Source organism: Ixodes scapularis, unplaced genomic scaffold (assembly GCF_016920785.2).
Source record: "Ixodes scapularis isolate PalLabHiFi unplaced genomic scaffold, ASM1692078v2 PGA_scaffold3__209_contigs__length_174095766, whole genome shotgun sequence".
Lineage (NCBI taxonomy): Eukaryota > Metazoa > Arthropoda > Arachnida > Ixodida > Ixodidae > Ixodes > Ixodes scapularis.
In genome coordinates, this window is record NW_024609868.1 from 93,595,590 (window position 1) to 93,609,491 (window position 13,902).

The following is a 13,902-nucleotide window of genomic DNA, read 5'->3' on the forward strand; positions in this document are numbered from 1 at the left end:
AGCCCACCCTATTGTGTGCCTCTTCTTCATTTTTCCACTCCAACCTATCAAGCACCCAGCACCCTTTTTTTCAAGATTATCTTCAAATATTGAGTGAACACTTGCTCGGTAGTTTACGTTATATAATTTCGGGTTTATAAGTAGCTCGTAACTTCCTTTGTTTGTTTTAAATGTGTGGAAATGCAGAAGAAAGAGCTTTACTTGACTTTGTTCTTGGCTTCTCTCCTCTTGCGTTTGGGGCACCCAGGGCCGCAGGCAGACGAGGCCCACTGCCTGCGTGGCGAGGTGTGCCTACTGTACGCTCAGCTGCTGTACGAGCGGCACCGCAAGGACGTGCACATCGAGCGCAACCGGCGCCTGCTGGCCAAGGCTAAGAAGATCCTGGCCCTGGAGGAGCAGACCTCTGCCTATGTGAGGCATTTGTCTCCCTTCCTTGTTGTGTACAACGTGTCCCCCAAAAAAATTTACTGCATTTTAGGGGCGAAGCTTCTTGGGGTCTAGCCTTGTCCGTTCGTCCGGCTGGCCGGCGTCCGTGCTCACATAAAAAGAAAAAATGTTTGCGCATTCGACGGGATTCAAACCTGTGTAGGGAGACCCCAATGGATTTCTAGTCCATCGCCTTAACCCACTCGGCCACGACTGCGGGACGAGTAGGGGGCTCTGAGATGTGGTAGTAACTCAAAAGCTGGGGATGCCATGGGTGAAACGTTGCATGTAGCCGCTCAACGTCTATACAGGAGAGGGCGCTGCGGTCAAATGCGTATATAATCGCGTTAAACTTTGCATGCATTGGCTCAACGTTTATAGACGAGAGAGCGCTGCGGTCAAATGCTCAAATGTGTATATAACTACGTTCCATACCACAGATTCTTTTTTTGACATGGACCGTTGACTTAAGCGGTGGAGATGCGTTCCCACGGCTTCTAGCGAATCCAAGCTGATCCGCTAGAAGAACCACTGGCTCTGCATTTCATTGACCATAAAGCAGTAATAATGAAGTCGGAACGCAACCCGGAACTCAACACCATCAGCACTACCTATGAACAATAAAATCAGAATCATCAGCACCACCAGAGCTTTGCCCCAATCAACATCATTCACCACGTGGAGATGCAGTCATTTTTTTGTTTTGTTTTTTCACTGCAGAAACAAATCATGCATTGCCAAACTCTCAGCCTCTGCCCAAATGTAGCGCTGGCAGTCCAGACCAGATGTCAGAGGTTCAGAGTTTACTGTTATCATAAGCTTTTTAATGCAAAATGTGTTTATGGGCTGGATTTTGTACAAAAAGTTAACTCTCGAGTTTAACGAAAAAGTGTTACACGCAGGCAAAGGCAACACAAAGCATGCATATGCATTCAAAGCATATAGAAGGCATACTTCGTTATAATAATTAATTCATAATCATAACTAGTAACAATTAATCGCAACCAGCAAGATGTGCCATCAAGGAGCTCAGTGGGAATCGCACCCCGGACCATGTGACCCGCAGTCCAACGTCTTTGCTCGTGCTCGGTGCCACAAGGAGGAGGTGGAAAAGGGCGCAGGAAGATGGACGAAGCATGACTTGCTGCCGATGGTCGCCTGCGGTAGCACGCGACCATTGGCGAGTCATATACTTGGTCCAGCATACTTAGTCTGCAAGGGACTGTCACCGGTGGGTCATAATCATTCCAGCATGCTCAGCCCGCTGGCGACTATCGTTGGCAAGTTGTACTTGGTCTGGCATGTATAGGCACTTAGTCTGTAGGCGACCGTCATTAGGAAATCATACTTAGTTCACTTTACTTAGTCCTCAGTTGACTGACGGCAAAGAGTCATACCTAGTGCTGCACATTATAGTCTGCATGTGATGGTTAGCAGCGAGTTATACTTACCATAAAATCTCGTAAGCACGCTTACCCAAAGTGAAGAAATAAGTGGTGAAAAGCATAGGGTGCGCTATCTTTGAGGATGCAACAGCAAAACTTTATAAAAAATTAATGATAAACACCGGGGCACCCTCTACAAACCACATGACACGGAAACTTGTACTGCAGATTGCAGACACGTTTATCGCATTTCACGATGCGATAAACGTGCGAGAATTCACTACGAACTCCCGTGTCCCAAGAAAGCATACCGCAGGTTGCAAACGCAGCAGATTCCCGTTTTATGGCGCAAAGGACGTGTCTGCCGAAACCCACCAAGAACTTGCATTTCACGGTAAAGGATACCGCAGATTGCGGACAAACATGCGGGTGTCGGCTATAAACTCGCATGTCACGGGAACTAACACCGCAGATTGCTGATGGAGAAGATTTTTATTTCACGATGTAATATACACGCGGGAATAACTCGTGTGTTGCAGGAATCAATATCGCACGGGCAAATCCCAGACAAAAACGCGGGAATCCGCTACAAACTAGCATGTCACAGGAATGGATACCGCAGATTGCAGATACAACAGGTTTACATTTCCCGATGTAATGTACTCGCGGGAGCAACTCATGTGTTATGGGAGCCGATATTGCGCTCACAGATTGCGGACGAAAATGCGAGAACCTGCTATGAACTCGCTTGATGCACTAGTACTGCAGATCGTGCGGTTGATGCGATTCTCGTCGAACATTGTGTGACGTCCAACGGGACTCAAGAGGTGGGTGATGTTCCGGAATTTTTATGTTACGGATATTGAGCCAGAATAACCGATGGGTGATCTCTCGGAGGAGGGCATCCTTGCGGGATATTACAGCAGTCATGCATACTATAGTCCGCAGGCGACAGTCGGCAGCGAGTCATACTTAGTCCGGCATACTATAGCTCGCGTGTGACTGTGAGCAGCGAGTCACACTTAGTGTCATACCATAATCCGCATGTAACTTTTGGGGCAAAGTACTCAGTCCAGCGTAGTCCACAGGCGACTGTCAGCGTGCACCGCTGGCTTCCGAATAATGAAGCATATCTCCCCAGGGTGCTCACAATATCACGGGTGGATCATAATGCACCAAGGGACAGGACAGCAGGCATATGACGTCATAACCAGCAGTCAGTAGATTCTGTAAAGTGTGCATTAAACCTCCTCCCCTCACGATTACTTCAGTTACCACGAGGAGTTCCTTGCAATCCAAGAGCACGAAGAATTCCATGCCCTATGCGGACCCACAAGAGAGCCAGAACCCATGAAAAGCTTCTCATTAAAGCATGCTCGTGAGACATTGCGTTCCGGAATAAATTTAAACTTGCTTTTATCAATGTGATGATCCTGGAGAACACAAGCGTGTCGCGTATGCAGCACATCCGAAACCACGAAAGCTCCCCGTAACAAAGCGTAGCAAATCATAATGCTCACAAAGTACAGATACACAGCACATTGTGTTTCCCGGGTTTATCGGAATAACCAAGATAAGTTTTTTTAAGAGTTCCAATGGGAGATTAGGTTCCGTTTCCGCTGTCTGACACCATCCATCTCTGTGTATTTGTGGGCTTCGTGGGCCACCATTTTCCTATTAAAAATTTTAGAAAATTGCTTATGATTCTTAAATTGGGTATTGGCAAGCTCTGAAAGTTCGGCGTCTGGTCCGGACCGCTAGTGCTACATTTTGGCAGAGACTGAGCATTCGGCAATGCATAGATTATTTTTGTGAGCACTTTGTACTTTCTTCGAGTCTGTCTCCTTGATTTGACACAAAAGTGTCACATCCTGATTTCATGCCACTCATGCTACAACGTCCCAAACAGCTGCGACAAACTGGCCTCTTGCACCCTCTCTTTCGTTCTGCGACTCCGCACGTTGTTGCTAGAGGCATTCTTGTCGGATTGGCCCCATCACTGACACCGTGCCCATTTCGGTACCCAAATTTTGGGGTCTTGTGTATGGAGAAAGCTCCCTGTTTGTCATAACTGGAACTCCAATTTGAAGCTTCAAGGCGTGTTCATACATTTATTTGCATGTCAGTGTGACCGACTCCGTTAGGATTTGTTGCGTTTCACTACGACACATTGCTTCGACCCAGGTTGCCATAGCAACTGTCTTGTCATAGGCAGTCACAAGCAGTTGTAGTGCAATCGGTCGCAGTAGTGCAGTCAAATGCAGATGTCAAAACTGGCCTTTAGGAACAAGGACTTACTCAAAATGACGGTGACTACACCCCACATCAACTTTACGGTGCAACATTGGCAAAGCAGTTTCTGCTGGGCTGCATCCCTGCACTGGCAACAAAGAGGTGAAGGGGCTGCACCCTTCTTTTTTTCTGCTCAATGATGCTGACATGAGTCAGAGAGAGAGGAAGGAGAGGGGAACATGTCTCTTCTCTATTTTAACATTTATAGGATCAGCCTGGGAATTTTATGTCTGTGGCATGTAGCCTTGGTGGTGTCACAGTGTTAAGTAGACACCATCCCAAAAGTGCTATAAACGTGTGATATTTTTTTATAGGCCTTTTGTGACAATGACACCATGATGCACATAACACTGTGATGCAACATGACAGTGTGATGTCAAGGTGTTGCATGATGTGACTTGAGATCATCAATTCAAGCAACATGATGTCATGTGACACAATGATGTCAGGTGGCACCATGATGTGATATAGCATCAGTTGGCACTGTCAAATGACCCCAGACACCACATGACACTGTGACATCAGGAGACATCTTGACGTGACTTGTGACGTCGTAGTGTCGTGATGAGAAGTCAGTCACATCACGTTGGGTGACACCATGATTTCATGCGACACTGACATCAAAAGACATCATATCTGACGTTGTGATGTCATTGTGTCACGTGACATGAAGTCACATGGCACAATGATGTGTGACACTAGACGTCACATAACACCATGATGTCATGTGACATCGTGAGATCATCTGACAGTGATACCATGTGGTTCTGTCTTGTCATGTGACACTATGTGACTTTGTGATGTCAAGTCACATGATGTTAGTGACACTGTGACATCAGGTGACACCATAACATTGTGGCATGTCATGACACCATGATTTCACATACCACCATGCTGTAATGTGATGTCACAGTGTCCTAAAACACTGATGGTTCTATATTAAAACCCTCGCAGTGTGCCCTTCAGTGGCCCCCTTACTGTGCCCGCCAAAAGGGGGGCCTATTAAAGAGGCCCTATAAATTCTATGCATTTAGAGTACCTTTAGAAAATGGCAGAGGGACAGTCAATTTTTTTACCTTCTTTTTCTCAGTAGGCTAGGAAAGCTGTGCCACCTGCCTTGTTCCATTTTGTGTAGAAAAGTTGACACTAAGGGTCTTGAATAGAATACAGTTCATTTCAGTCCTTGCAATCAAACATTGTCTTGAGCTTGGATAATGTTACGCCAACACTAGACATGACTTTTTGTTTTTTGTTTGACATCCCTAGTTTCGGAGAGCCTCAAGAATTTTTTGTGCCACATAGTAGGCCATAAATTTTCTAAAATTTGTATTTTAATAATCTTTCCTTCTATTCACATTTCAAAAATCCACCCTGTTAAAAAAAAAAGAGAAATTAGGGAAGGATGTTTTAATTTACTTGTAGAGGGAGCACAGGCAGTCAAAATAGTCCTCGTTTTTGGTTCTAAATCAACTGCGAAAATTTCAGAATTTTTGTCACATTATGTGTACAGCCTGTTGCACTTGATGGAGCCTGGGAAAGTTTTCCCCACTAAACAATATTGAGACTGAAGCATCTTTTACTGTTTTGCTTTGATTACACCATGCAGAAGGACCAGTTGGTCCTCTTGGAAATGGAGATTAAGCAGCACCAGGACCACATGGAGCAGGCCGCCTCTGCTGCCGAACAAGAGAAGGCGAAACTGGAGGCAGCACTGAAGGTGCTGCACAGCCGCATCTCGTAAGTGGGCCCGTATTTGAATGATCTATAGAAAGAAGGGGACCTTTAAAACTTGTGTCTTGCTACTTCTTCTATGCCTTCCTCTGCATAAGTTGTGCATCTCATAGTTGTGGAATTCACCACAACGAAACCTATGTCTGGTGCTCAGTGTCGCAAGCAAGAGTGATGGTTCGTGTGAAATCAGACTGAAAGCCTGCTCTCACGTTAACTTGAGTGCCTCCCCCCGAAGGCGTCTCCCTCTTTTCTTTTTTGTTTTACTTGTAATCTTAGTAAATGAGACCCTCACTCTTCAGCCAGGCTCTGGCACAAAGGCTTGTTTAAGCATTCTTTCCTTTTAGTGTGTAAGACGTAATGCTCACCGTCTTCCACAGTGGTATACTTGGAAGCTGAACATAGTTGTGTATCCAGTCTTTGGTCTCTCCTTTAGAAATTATGCACCCTGTAGGGCCCTTTGTTTCTTGTATGAACTCACTTTTTACCAAAAAATTGACGCGTACTTGGGTGGTGTTCATTAAGCGCGGTAAATTTTTGTGCATTTACACTCTTTGTGCACATGTAATTTTAGGCACTGGTCTGACACGGCAGGGTACTGTGGCACGTCTCCATCGACAGAGGTGCACCCACGGCTGGTTGTGGGCGTGCCACAGTAACCGTGCTCTATAAATTGCGAACCTTTTTAGGGCGCCTTCGGCATTCTTTATGCCAAAGAAAAAACGCCCTACAAAGCTCACTCGGCAAGGAGAACAACACAAACCACTTTTACGATTTCACTGCTCAAAAGTGGACTGGATACGACGACATGTTTGTTGACATCAATGTATCGGACGGCCGAAACATCTTTGGGGGCTGTGCGATTCCTCGACCCCAGCGTTGTTAGCTGTACGTGCCTCTCAGTTTCACTGTTGAGCACTTCCGCAACTTCCCACTTGCAGCCATTACGCACATGTACTGCCATACTTGGCTTGGCTTGATGGCAAAAAAATTTGACTCAGTGGCTGACTGAGTTGGACGCTATTCAAGACTCGCGGAGGCTAAAATTTATGGTGCGTTTATTATGTGGGTGGGGAAAAAAAGGGATTCTTTTTTGCCCACTATGTGCAAAGTAGTGAAAGCGATGGTACGTGGCGACACCATTTTTTGCCCGCATTGCGCGACCGTGCTACGGCTCTCGCTTTTACTTCTTCGCACGTTGATGGGAAAAACTGTGCCGACGCAAGCGAAAGCGTGGGTTTTCGTGGTGTTGTTGAGCGGTGAAGGGAGGGGGTAACGTTGACGTTCAGCAGTGAGCAGAGAGGGAAACGCATGGAGAGAAACGAGGCATAGCTCTGCGGAGAGGGCGGACAAAAGGTGACGAGTTTTATTTATTTTTTTTTATTTTATTTTATTTATTTGATACGTGCCCACAAACAGCATGACGCCTTCAGCGTGGTGCACAAAAGGAAACGAAGCAAAGAAAGTATGTGAAAATAGGTAAAAAAAAAGCGAAGAAGAAAAGAAAGAAAAAGTAAAAAGAGAAATTAACAAATATTATACATGACTGTATAATACATTACTTGATAATACATGACATGATGTTTCGAGTTGCGTTCAAGAGGTAGAAATTTTACAGTGAAATCAAGTGCGGTGGAAGTTTGTAGAATCATCCAACATCACACGTAAGTGAAACGCCTTCATAGCAAAGTTTGTGAAACCAGCGAAATTGAGTGCGAAAAATTGACCGCGCAGAACCGAACTTGCGCTGTCGCACGTTGATGTACCTGCACGCCGTTTGAGATCTTTTAGGAAAAAGTATAACACCAGGTATACCATATTTACTCGCATAATGAACACACTTTTTTTTTGCGAAAAATTGACACATATTTATTACGCGGGGTAAAATTTTTGCATTTACACACTTCGTGCAAATGTCATATTAGGTGCCAATATGACACGGAAAGGTACTGTTGCACGTCTCCACTGATGGAGGCGCACCCACGGCTGGTTAAGGGTGCCACAGTAACCATGCTTTGTATTTTGCGAACCTTTTTAGGGCACTTTCGGCAAGCTTTTTGCCGAAGGAAAAGCGCCCTACGAAACTCACTCAGCATGAAAAGCAATGCGACTCTTTTTAGGCCTAACCACTTTCACGATTTTACTGTACTCTCTCAAAGCGGATCACAGAAGACGGCGTGTTTATTGACATCAATGCATCCAATAGGCGAAGAATGTCTGGGCTGGGCAATTCCTTGACCGAAGCTTCATCAAGTGTGCGCGCCGCTCGGTTTCACGGTTGATCACTTTCGCAACTGTGCACTTGCAGCCATTAAGAGAGCGGCTTGGCTTGGCTTGACTTGGCCTGACCGCTTGGCGGCAAAAGAAAATTGTCTTGGTGGCTAGCTAAATTGGACGTAATTTGAGACTTGCAGAGCCGAAAATTGGAAGTGTGTTCACTACGCGAGGGGAAAAAAAAGTCCATATATTGGTACCCGTTTGGGGGGTGCGTTCCTTATAGGTGGTATTCACTGAGCCTGCAGGTCCGATTTTGCCAGGGAGCGCCACCATGATCCGCCATCTTCGAGGTCGCGATTGGACCTTTGATTGGCTTGTGTATGCGGTGTTCAGTTGGTAGTGTGTGCTAATTTCGTATCGTTGAAGCAGCTTTGTGGAACAGAATAGAGAAAACGGTTTATCTTGGGGGCGGGCCGTTTTAATTCATTTGTTGCCGCCGAGTACCGTGTGTAAAGGCTGAACCGCATGTAAGCAATTTAGCGAGCGACGAGACGAGCGACGGCAACGAGACAAGCGACGACGTCCCGCTTCGCTGTTGCTCGGTCACTCGCGTGACCAGGCAAACCGCATGAAAGCGACGGGAGCAAGCTACCAAGGCTATGAGCGACGATTTCCAGAAATCTAAAAACCAAACAGCGCGACGAGCAATTGTGAGAAATCTCCGTTGCTCGTCGCCGTCGCTCTCTAAATCGCTTACATGCGGTTTACCCTTCACTGTCGCTCGTCGCGTAGCTCGGTATTTAGATTTTTAGAAAACTTAGCACTCATCGCTTTGGTCGTTTGCTTCCGTCACTTTCATGCAATTCGCCTCGTCGCTCGAGTGACCGAGCGACAGCGAAGCGGGTCGCCGTCACTTGTATCGTCGCTCGCCAAATCGCTTGCATGCGGTTTTTAAATCGTTCGGGCTAATGAAAAATGTGACGCATTTTTCATTAGCTGCGCACTTGGTGAGCCACACGGTATGTTTCTGCACAAAACGAACACCGAAGGCACGACGTACGACACGGAGGCGATGGAGCAACACGGTAGTGCAGAAAGTCCGCTAGTGAAAAACAATAAGGAAACTAGCAAAACAAAACAGAGTAATCACACCGTGCTACAAAAGCCCGAAAGTAGAAAATCACAGTTCTTGCAAAAGAGCTACAGCCGTGGGCACGGCGTGCGACACGGAGCGCTGCATGGAGCCAATAGAGCAACGCGGCCGCGGCGGTAAAGTCTGATAGCGACAAAAACAAACTAAAACACACACAAAAAATATTCCTACGGCGCTTCAAAAGCGCCAAAGTCTAAGAATAACCCCTAGTTTCGGCCAAAAAGACCCTTTAAAGTTGTAAAATGCTGCTAACCCACACTGAAAGGTCCGGCCAGACGGCACCTGACACCTACGTGGGATAAAAGGAGACCTCGAAGGTGGTGACCGTGGTGGCCGATGCCAGCGCACCTAGCGAGTGACGTCAAGTGAATGTCACCTGCACAAGTAAATACGGTAGTATGAGCGACATATGAACGAGGTTTTGTACCTTGATAATTGACTCATTGAACGGGGGAACGGTGACCGAGTATGCTAGCACTTCGCAGCTCGGAGCATGTGGGGCAAAAGCTTGCGCTGTGGGATCCAGGCATCTTGGGCTCAATCACCACTTGCCTTTTTTTTCGTGAATGAAAATTGTATTGTCATGCGTTCTTCTACTCGCCATCGTGTGATGCAATTTAAACTTGATGCTTCTTCTCACTCCTCCCGTCTATAACAGTAAAAGATGCCCTTTTTGCACTACAATTAGTTACCTTATTTTATACCCCCTTCCCCTTCTCCTGCCGGCATGAGGTCCTTCATCACTTTGGCGGGTTCCTAAGGGGGCCCCAACACATCCATCCTTGCAGACCACTGACCTAGAAGATTGGTAAAACTGATCATTTTTGCTTTCTGGGTCTGCGCGATTGCTTCGTTAAACAGAAATATTTGTCAAACAGGAATTCATTGTAGTAGTCAGAGAAACACATTCAACACATAGAAGATTGGCCAGTGCTTTATTTTACTTCAGCAAAGAGGCGTTAGTTGTAAAGGTGTTTGACTGTAGCAACCGGACACCGTCCAAAGCGGGATTTTGTATAACGCGAGTAATGTTTGAAAACACCGTTTTTGAAGTTATCAGTTGGTCCTCGTGGCTCTCCCCACGCAGCGCAGCAAATACAAACACCAGACTTCTCTCTTCTCGCACCATGAGGGAAGAGACACAGGGTATTTCCATCTTCGCCACGACGACAGACAACGAATGCTGACAGCGAAATCCCTCTAAAGTGTCACTGGTAAAGCTATTGCTTTCATAAAGTCCAAATGTTGATGGCCATTTTGGGGGATGCATTCATTATGCAAGTAAATACGATAAACTCCGAGCCGGTTTTTTCACAGTCGGGGAAAACTGCAAAAACCCCAAATCGTAGTGGTCCTTGAATAAGATTCGGCAAGAGAAATATCTTTATGTACAGCTTTACTTAGGGTTGACCCGGAACACAGCCCCCACCAAGCCGTCTGCGAGACTGCTTCTCTTTTCAGGATCCCCGCCCCTCGTCTCGTTTTCTTGTCTTATCCTTAGCGGGACATTTTCAGAGTGTTCGGGTTATGCACATGCTCTCCGAAGGCTGGGGAAATTCCACGTTCATGTCCTCTTTTCTTTGATGCGAGCCCCAATAAATGCTGACTTTTTGTTGGACCCAAAAAATAGACGTGTGGGGGAGAAATAAACCCCGGAAACACGGAACCCTACCGATATGCCAGGTCGCGCAACGGTTGTGGCGCTTTTTTGCGTAAGGGAGCGTCGCATAAGCTATCCCCACTGGGAGCCTCATTCTTCTGACATATCTGCTCTTTCTAGGGTACTGACGGTACAGAACGAAAGCCTGGTGCAGGAGAACAGTGCCATGAAGGAACAGATCCGTGTGATTGAGATGAAACTGGCAGAGATCAAGAAGGTAATTGTCTTATTCTTATTGAGCCCTTAGCGTTAAGAGCTGGTGATGGACCAAGCATTGAATCTTTGCACTGACACAAGCACATACTACGACGAGGTTCTCGTTATAGTCTGTTTCACTCTACATCCAAGCACAGTGGATGCTACGAGTCATTGGAGTCAATCAAAGGCCGCGTGAGCATCGCGTGACCTTGGAGAGGGGGCACAGTGACACGGAGAGACGTTATCACGGGCTACGATCACAAAGCGGGATTGGCTAGGAGAGCTCATAGTGTCCGCTGTGTCTTGACATATGATGAAACAGAATGTACAGATCTTGTAAACAATAATGGGCACACTATGGTAGTGTTTGGTACATAGCTATGCATCGATGAACGGCTCGTAGTTCCTGAAATAATCTTTAAACTTTGAACAGACATTACTTGGGGGCAGGGGCGGCTAAGGAAATTTTGAAGTTTGGGGGAAGCACTGAGGGTATTTTGGGGAACTACTGGATTCCTAGGTACCCAGTTCGAGAATTTGTGGATTATAGGATAATCTAGAACTTTGTCAACACATTTAAAAAAAAGTGTAAGAAAAAAACGAATGTACCGTGATCTGAACTTTACATATGTTGGCACAAAATTTTAATTCAGTGCTTTCAGTGTTCAGGAAACGTCTGTCCCTTCTGCTGATGCATGCCCCGACCTTTTGCCAGGAAGAGCTCTTTTCCCCGGCACATGTAAACTCTTCGCTGGTTAGAGTTGTCTTTGGTGTCGAGGGAGCTATGCAGCACACGGAGTACGGTGACGGCACGGCCGAAGGTAGCTGGCGCAAGCATTTGTAGATTTGTGTACGTACATTTCAAGCTAGGTTCCGGAGTATGTACAGAGCAGAATACAGTTACCATTAAAGGGAAACTGAAGTGGTTTTGTATTTGAGTAAAAACACTTAAATTGTTTTTATTTGGCCTCCAGGATCACAAATGTCGAGATTATTTTTTACAGCGGAGCTGTTAAGGGTTAGTTTCCCCAGGATCGTGTTCACCAGCAAAGAAATGATGACACCGAACTCTTGACAGCTGCCGCCATCTATGAGCGACGGCGGCAACCAGACAACTGGCTGGTTGCCGCCATCACTCATAGCGACGGCGACATGCGCTGCAGCGCGAATGGTTTCGCTACAGTCGCGAGGCTGCTATCGCCTCAAGTTCCACTTCGTCGAGCACTTCAGATTCCCTTGTGAAAGAAGAGCAGATCGCTCGCTTCGCTTAGAAGGCCACCGCTGAGAACAGAAGCTACAGCTCCGCTACTCTTCCTTCTTTACCAAAGTGGAAAGGCTGAAAGTTTTTAATTGTTGCACACAGGCTGCAAAAAATCATTTTCAAAGTACGGCTGAATCCTCTCCTTCCCGGAGCGCGACGTCATAAAATGATTCTGAAATTTCGGCTCTCACGGTATCTTCAACGCCTATCAAAGCTATGCAAGCGCACTCTTGCTATTTTCAGAAAGTTCAGAAAAACATGTCACGACTGGTGTCAGTGCGGAGGAATATACCTGGCAAGCTTGCAATCACACGCGCTGCTTATAGCCGACTCACACAACAGACTGATCTGCGGACGGATTGATCACGTGACGACATGTCCGCGGTTCGCCCGTCTCCCAAGCGCATTCACACAAGGCAGACGGCGAGCACACGCCAGCGAGGACGAACCGAACTTGCTCGCCACCCCACAGGGCCGCTAAACTCCAACACCAACATCGCACCGTGGCACCGTTGTCCAAGAGAGAAATTAATGTTTGCTGCCAAGATAAAGAATTCCACGCCGCTGTTACGTACAGAGTGAGACAGAACACTGTGATGAGTTTCATGTGAAGCGCCACTAGCTTTACTAATTAAAGGCATGACAATGACACAGGCATGGTCGTGCTCGAGAAGGCTTCGGCTTAGAAGCGACAAAGTTCTGGGCTCGCGGAAAGGCGTTTGGAGGCGCCTTCACACACTCTGCGCTCATGCATAACACTTCAGTACACCACAACCACAATAAAGGGCTTGCTCAGTGAAAGGCTGATTGGACGTGCAATAATTATTGTGGCGTGCTAGACGAGCTTTGACGACCTGTCGTTACGTCTAGAATTCACTTCTAACTTGTTTTTTTCAAGAACCTCTTCAGCTTCCCTTTAAAGGGACACTGATACCCCCCAAAAAATAGTCTTGATGTTTTGCCAGGTGATCATTATGGTATCAGAAGACTACCCAATCAATATTTTGCTGCAGTGTCACATATATTTTTAATAAAGTAAAAAAAACGTGACTGCTTGAAGCCGAAAATGAAACTGAAACAGGGCTGGGGAGGAAGAAGAAATATACACAAACTCATCTCTGTTACGTCACGGCGCGGTGGTGGCGCGTCGGGCGCACTTCCTGTCTGGGGCTATGGGCAGATGTCCCCATGTGAGACGTGTATTCTCGCGTTGTTTTGAAAGAAATCAGACAAAAACCTGCCTTCTCGTTAAAATACCACAATTGGGGCTGTACCAAAAAAGTCGAGAAAGGTTCGAAGATCAGTTTTCATAAACTCGGTTCATCCGAGAACATGGATATGTGCCGTGAAAAGGGAAAACCAGACGCCGTCGGACCACTCTTGCCTGGCCGGGAAGCACATTGGGTTGAATTCACGGACACTTGTTGTCATCAGATTTATTTGTTTTGTTCCACCATGAACTCCGGAAAACCGTCAACTTGTACGTACCACCTGCGGACTACGTTCAGCACGTCTTCAAGTTCAAGCGGCCGCCTGATTGTTCGAACTATTGTCTGCTCTTTTAGACGACACCGGCCGATAG

At 46.5% G+C, this 13,902-nt stretch overlaps 1 protein-coding gene across 4 annotated transcripts in view; it reads left to right on the forward strand.

Moving 5' to 3' along the window:
* LOC115313145 (hamartin) overlaps window positions 1-13,902 on the forward strand; it is a 73,214-nt gene that overhangs the window by 44,581 nt on the left and 14,731 nt on the right. For all 4 annotated transcript variants that reach the window (XM_029972063.3, XM_029972064.3, XM_029972065.4 and 1 more), the window contains exons 13-15: window positions 248-411; window positions 5,710-5,840; window positions 10,982-11,078. In XM_029972063.3, coding sequence (XP_029827923.2) covers window positions 248-411; window positions 5,710-5,840; window positions 10,982-11,078 — 392 coding nt within the window. The remainder of the gene's footprint in view (window positions 1-247; window positions 412-5,709; window positions 5,841-10,981; window positions 11,079-13,902) is intronic.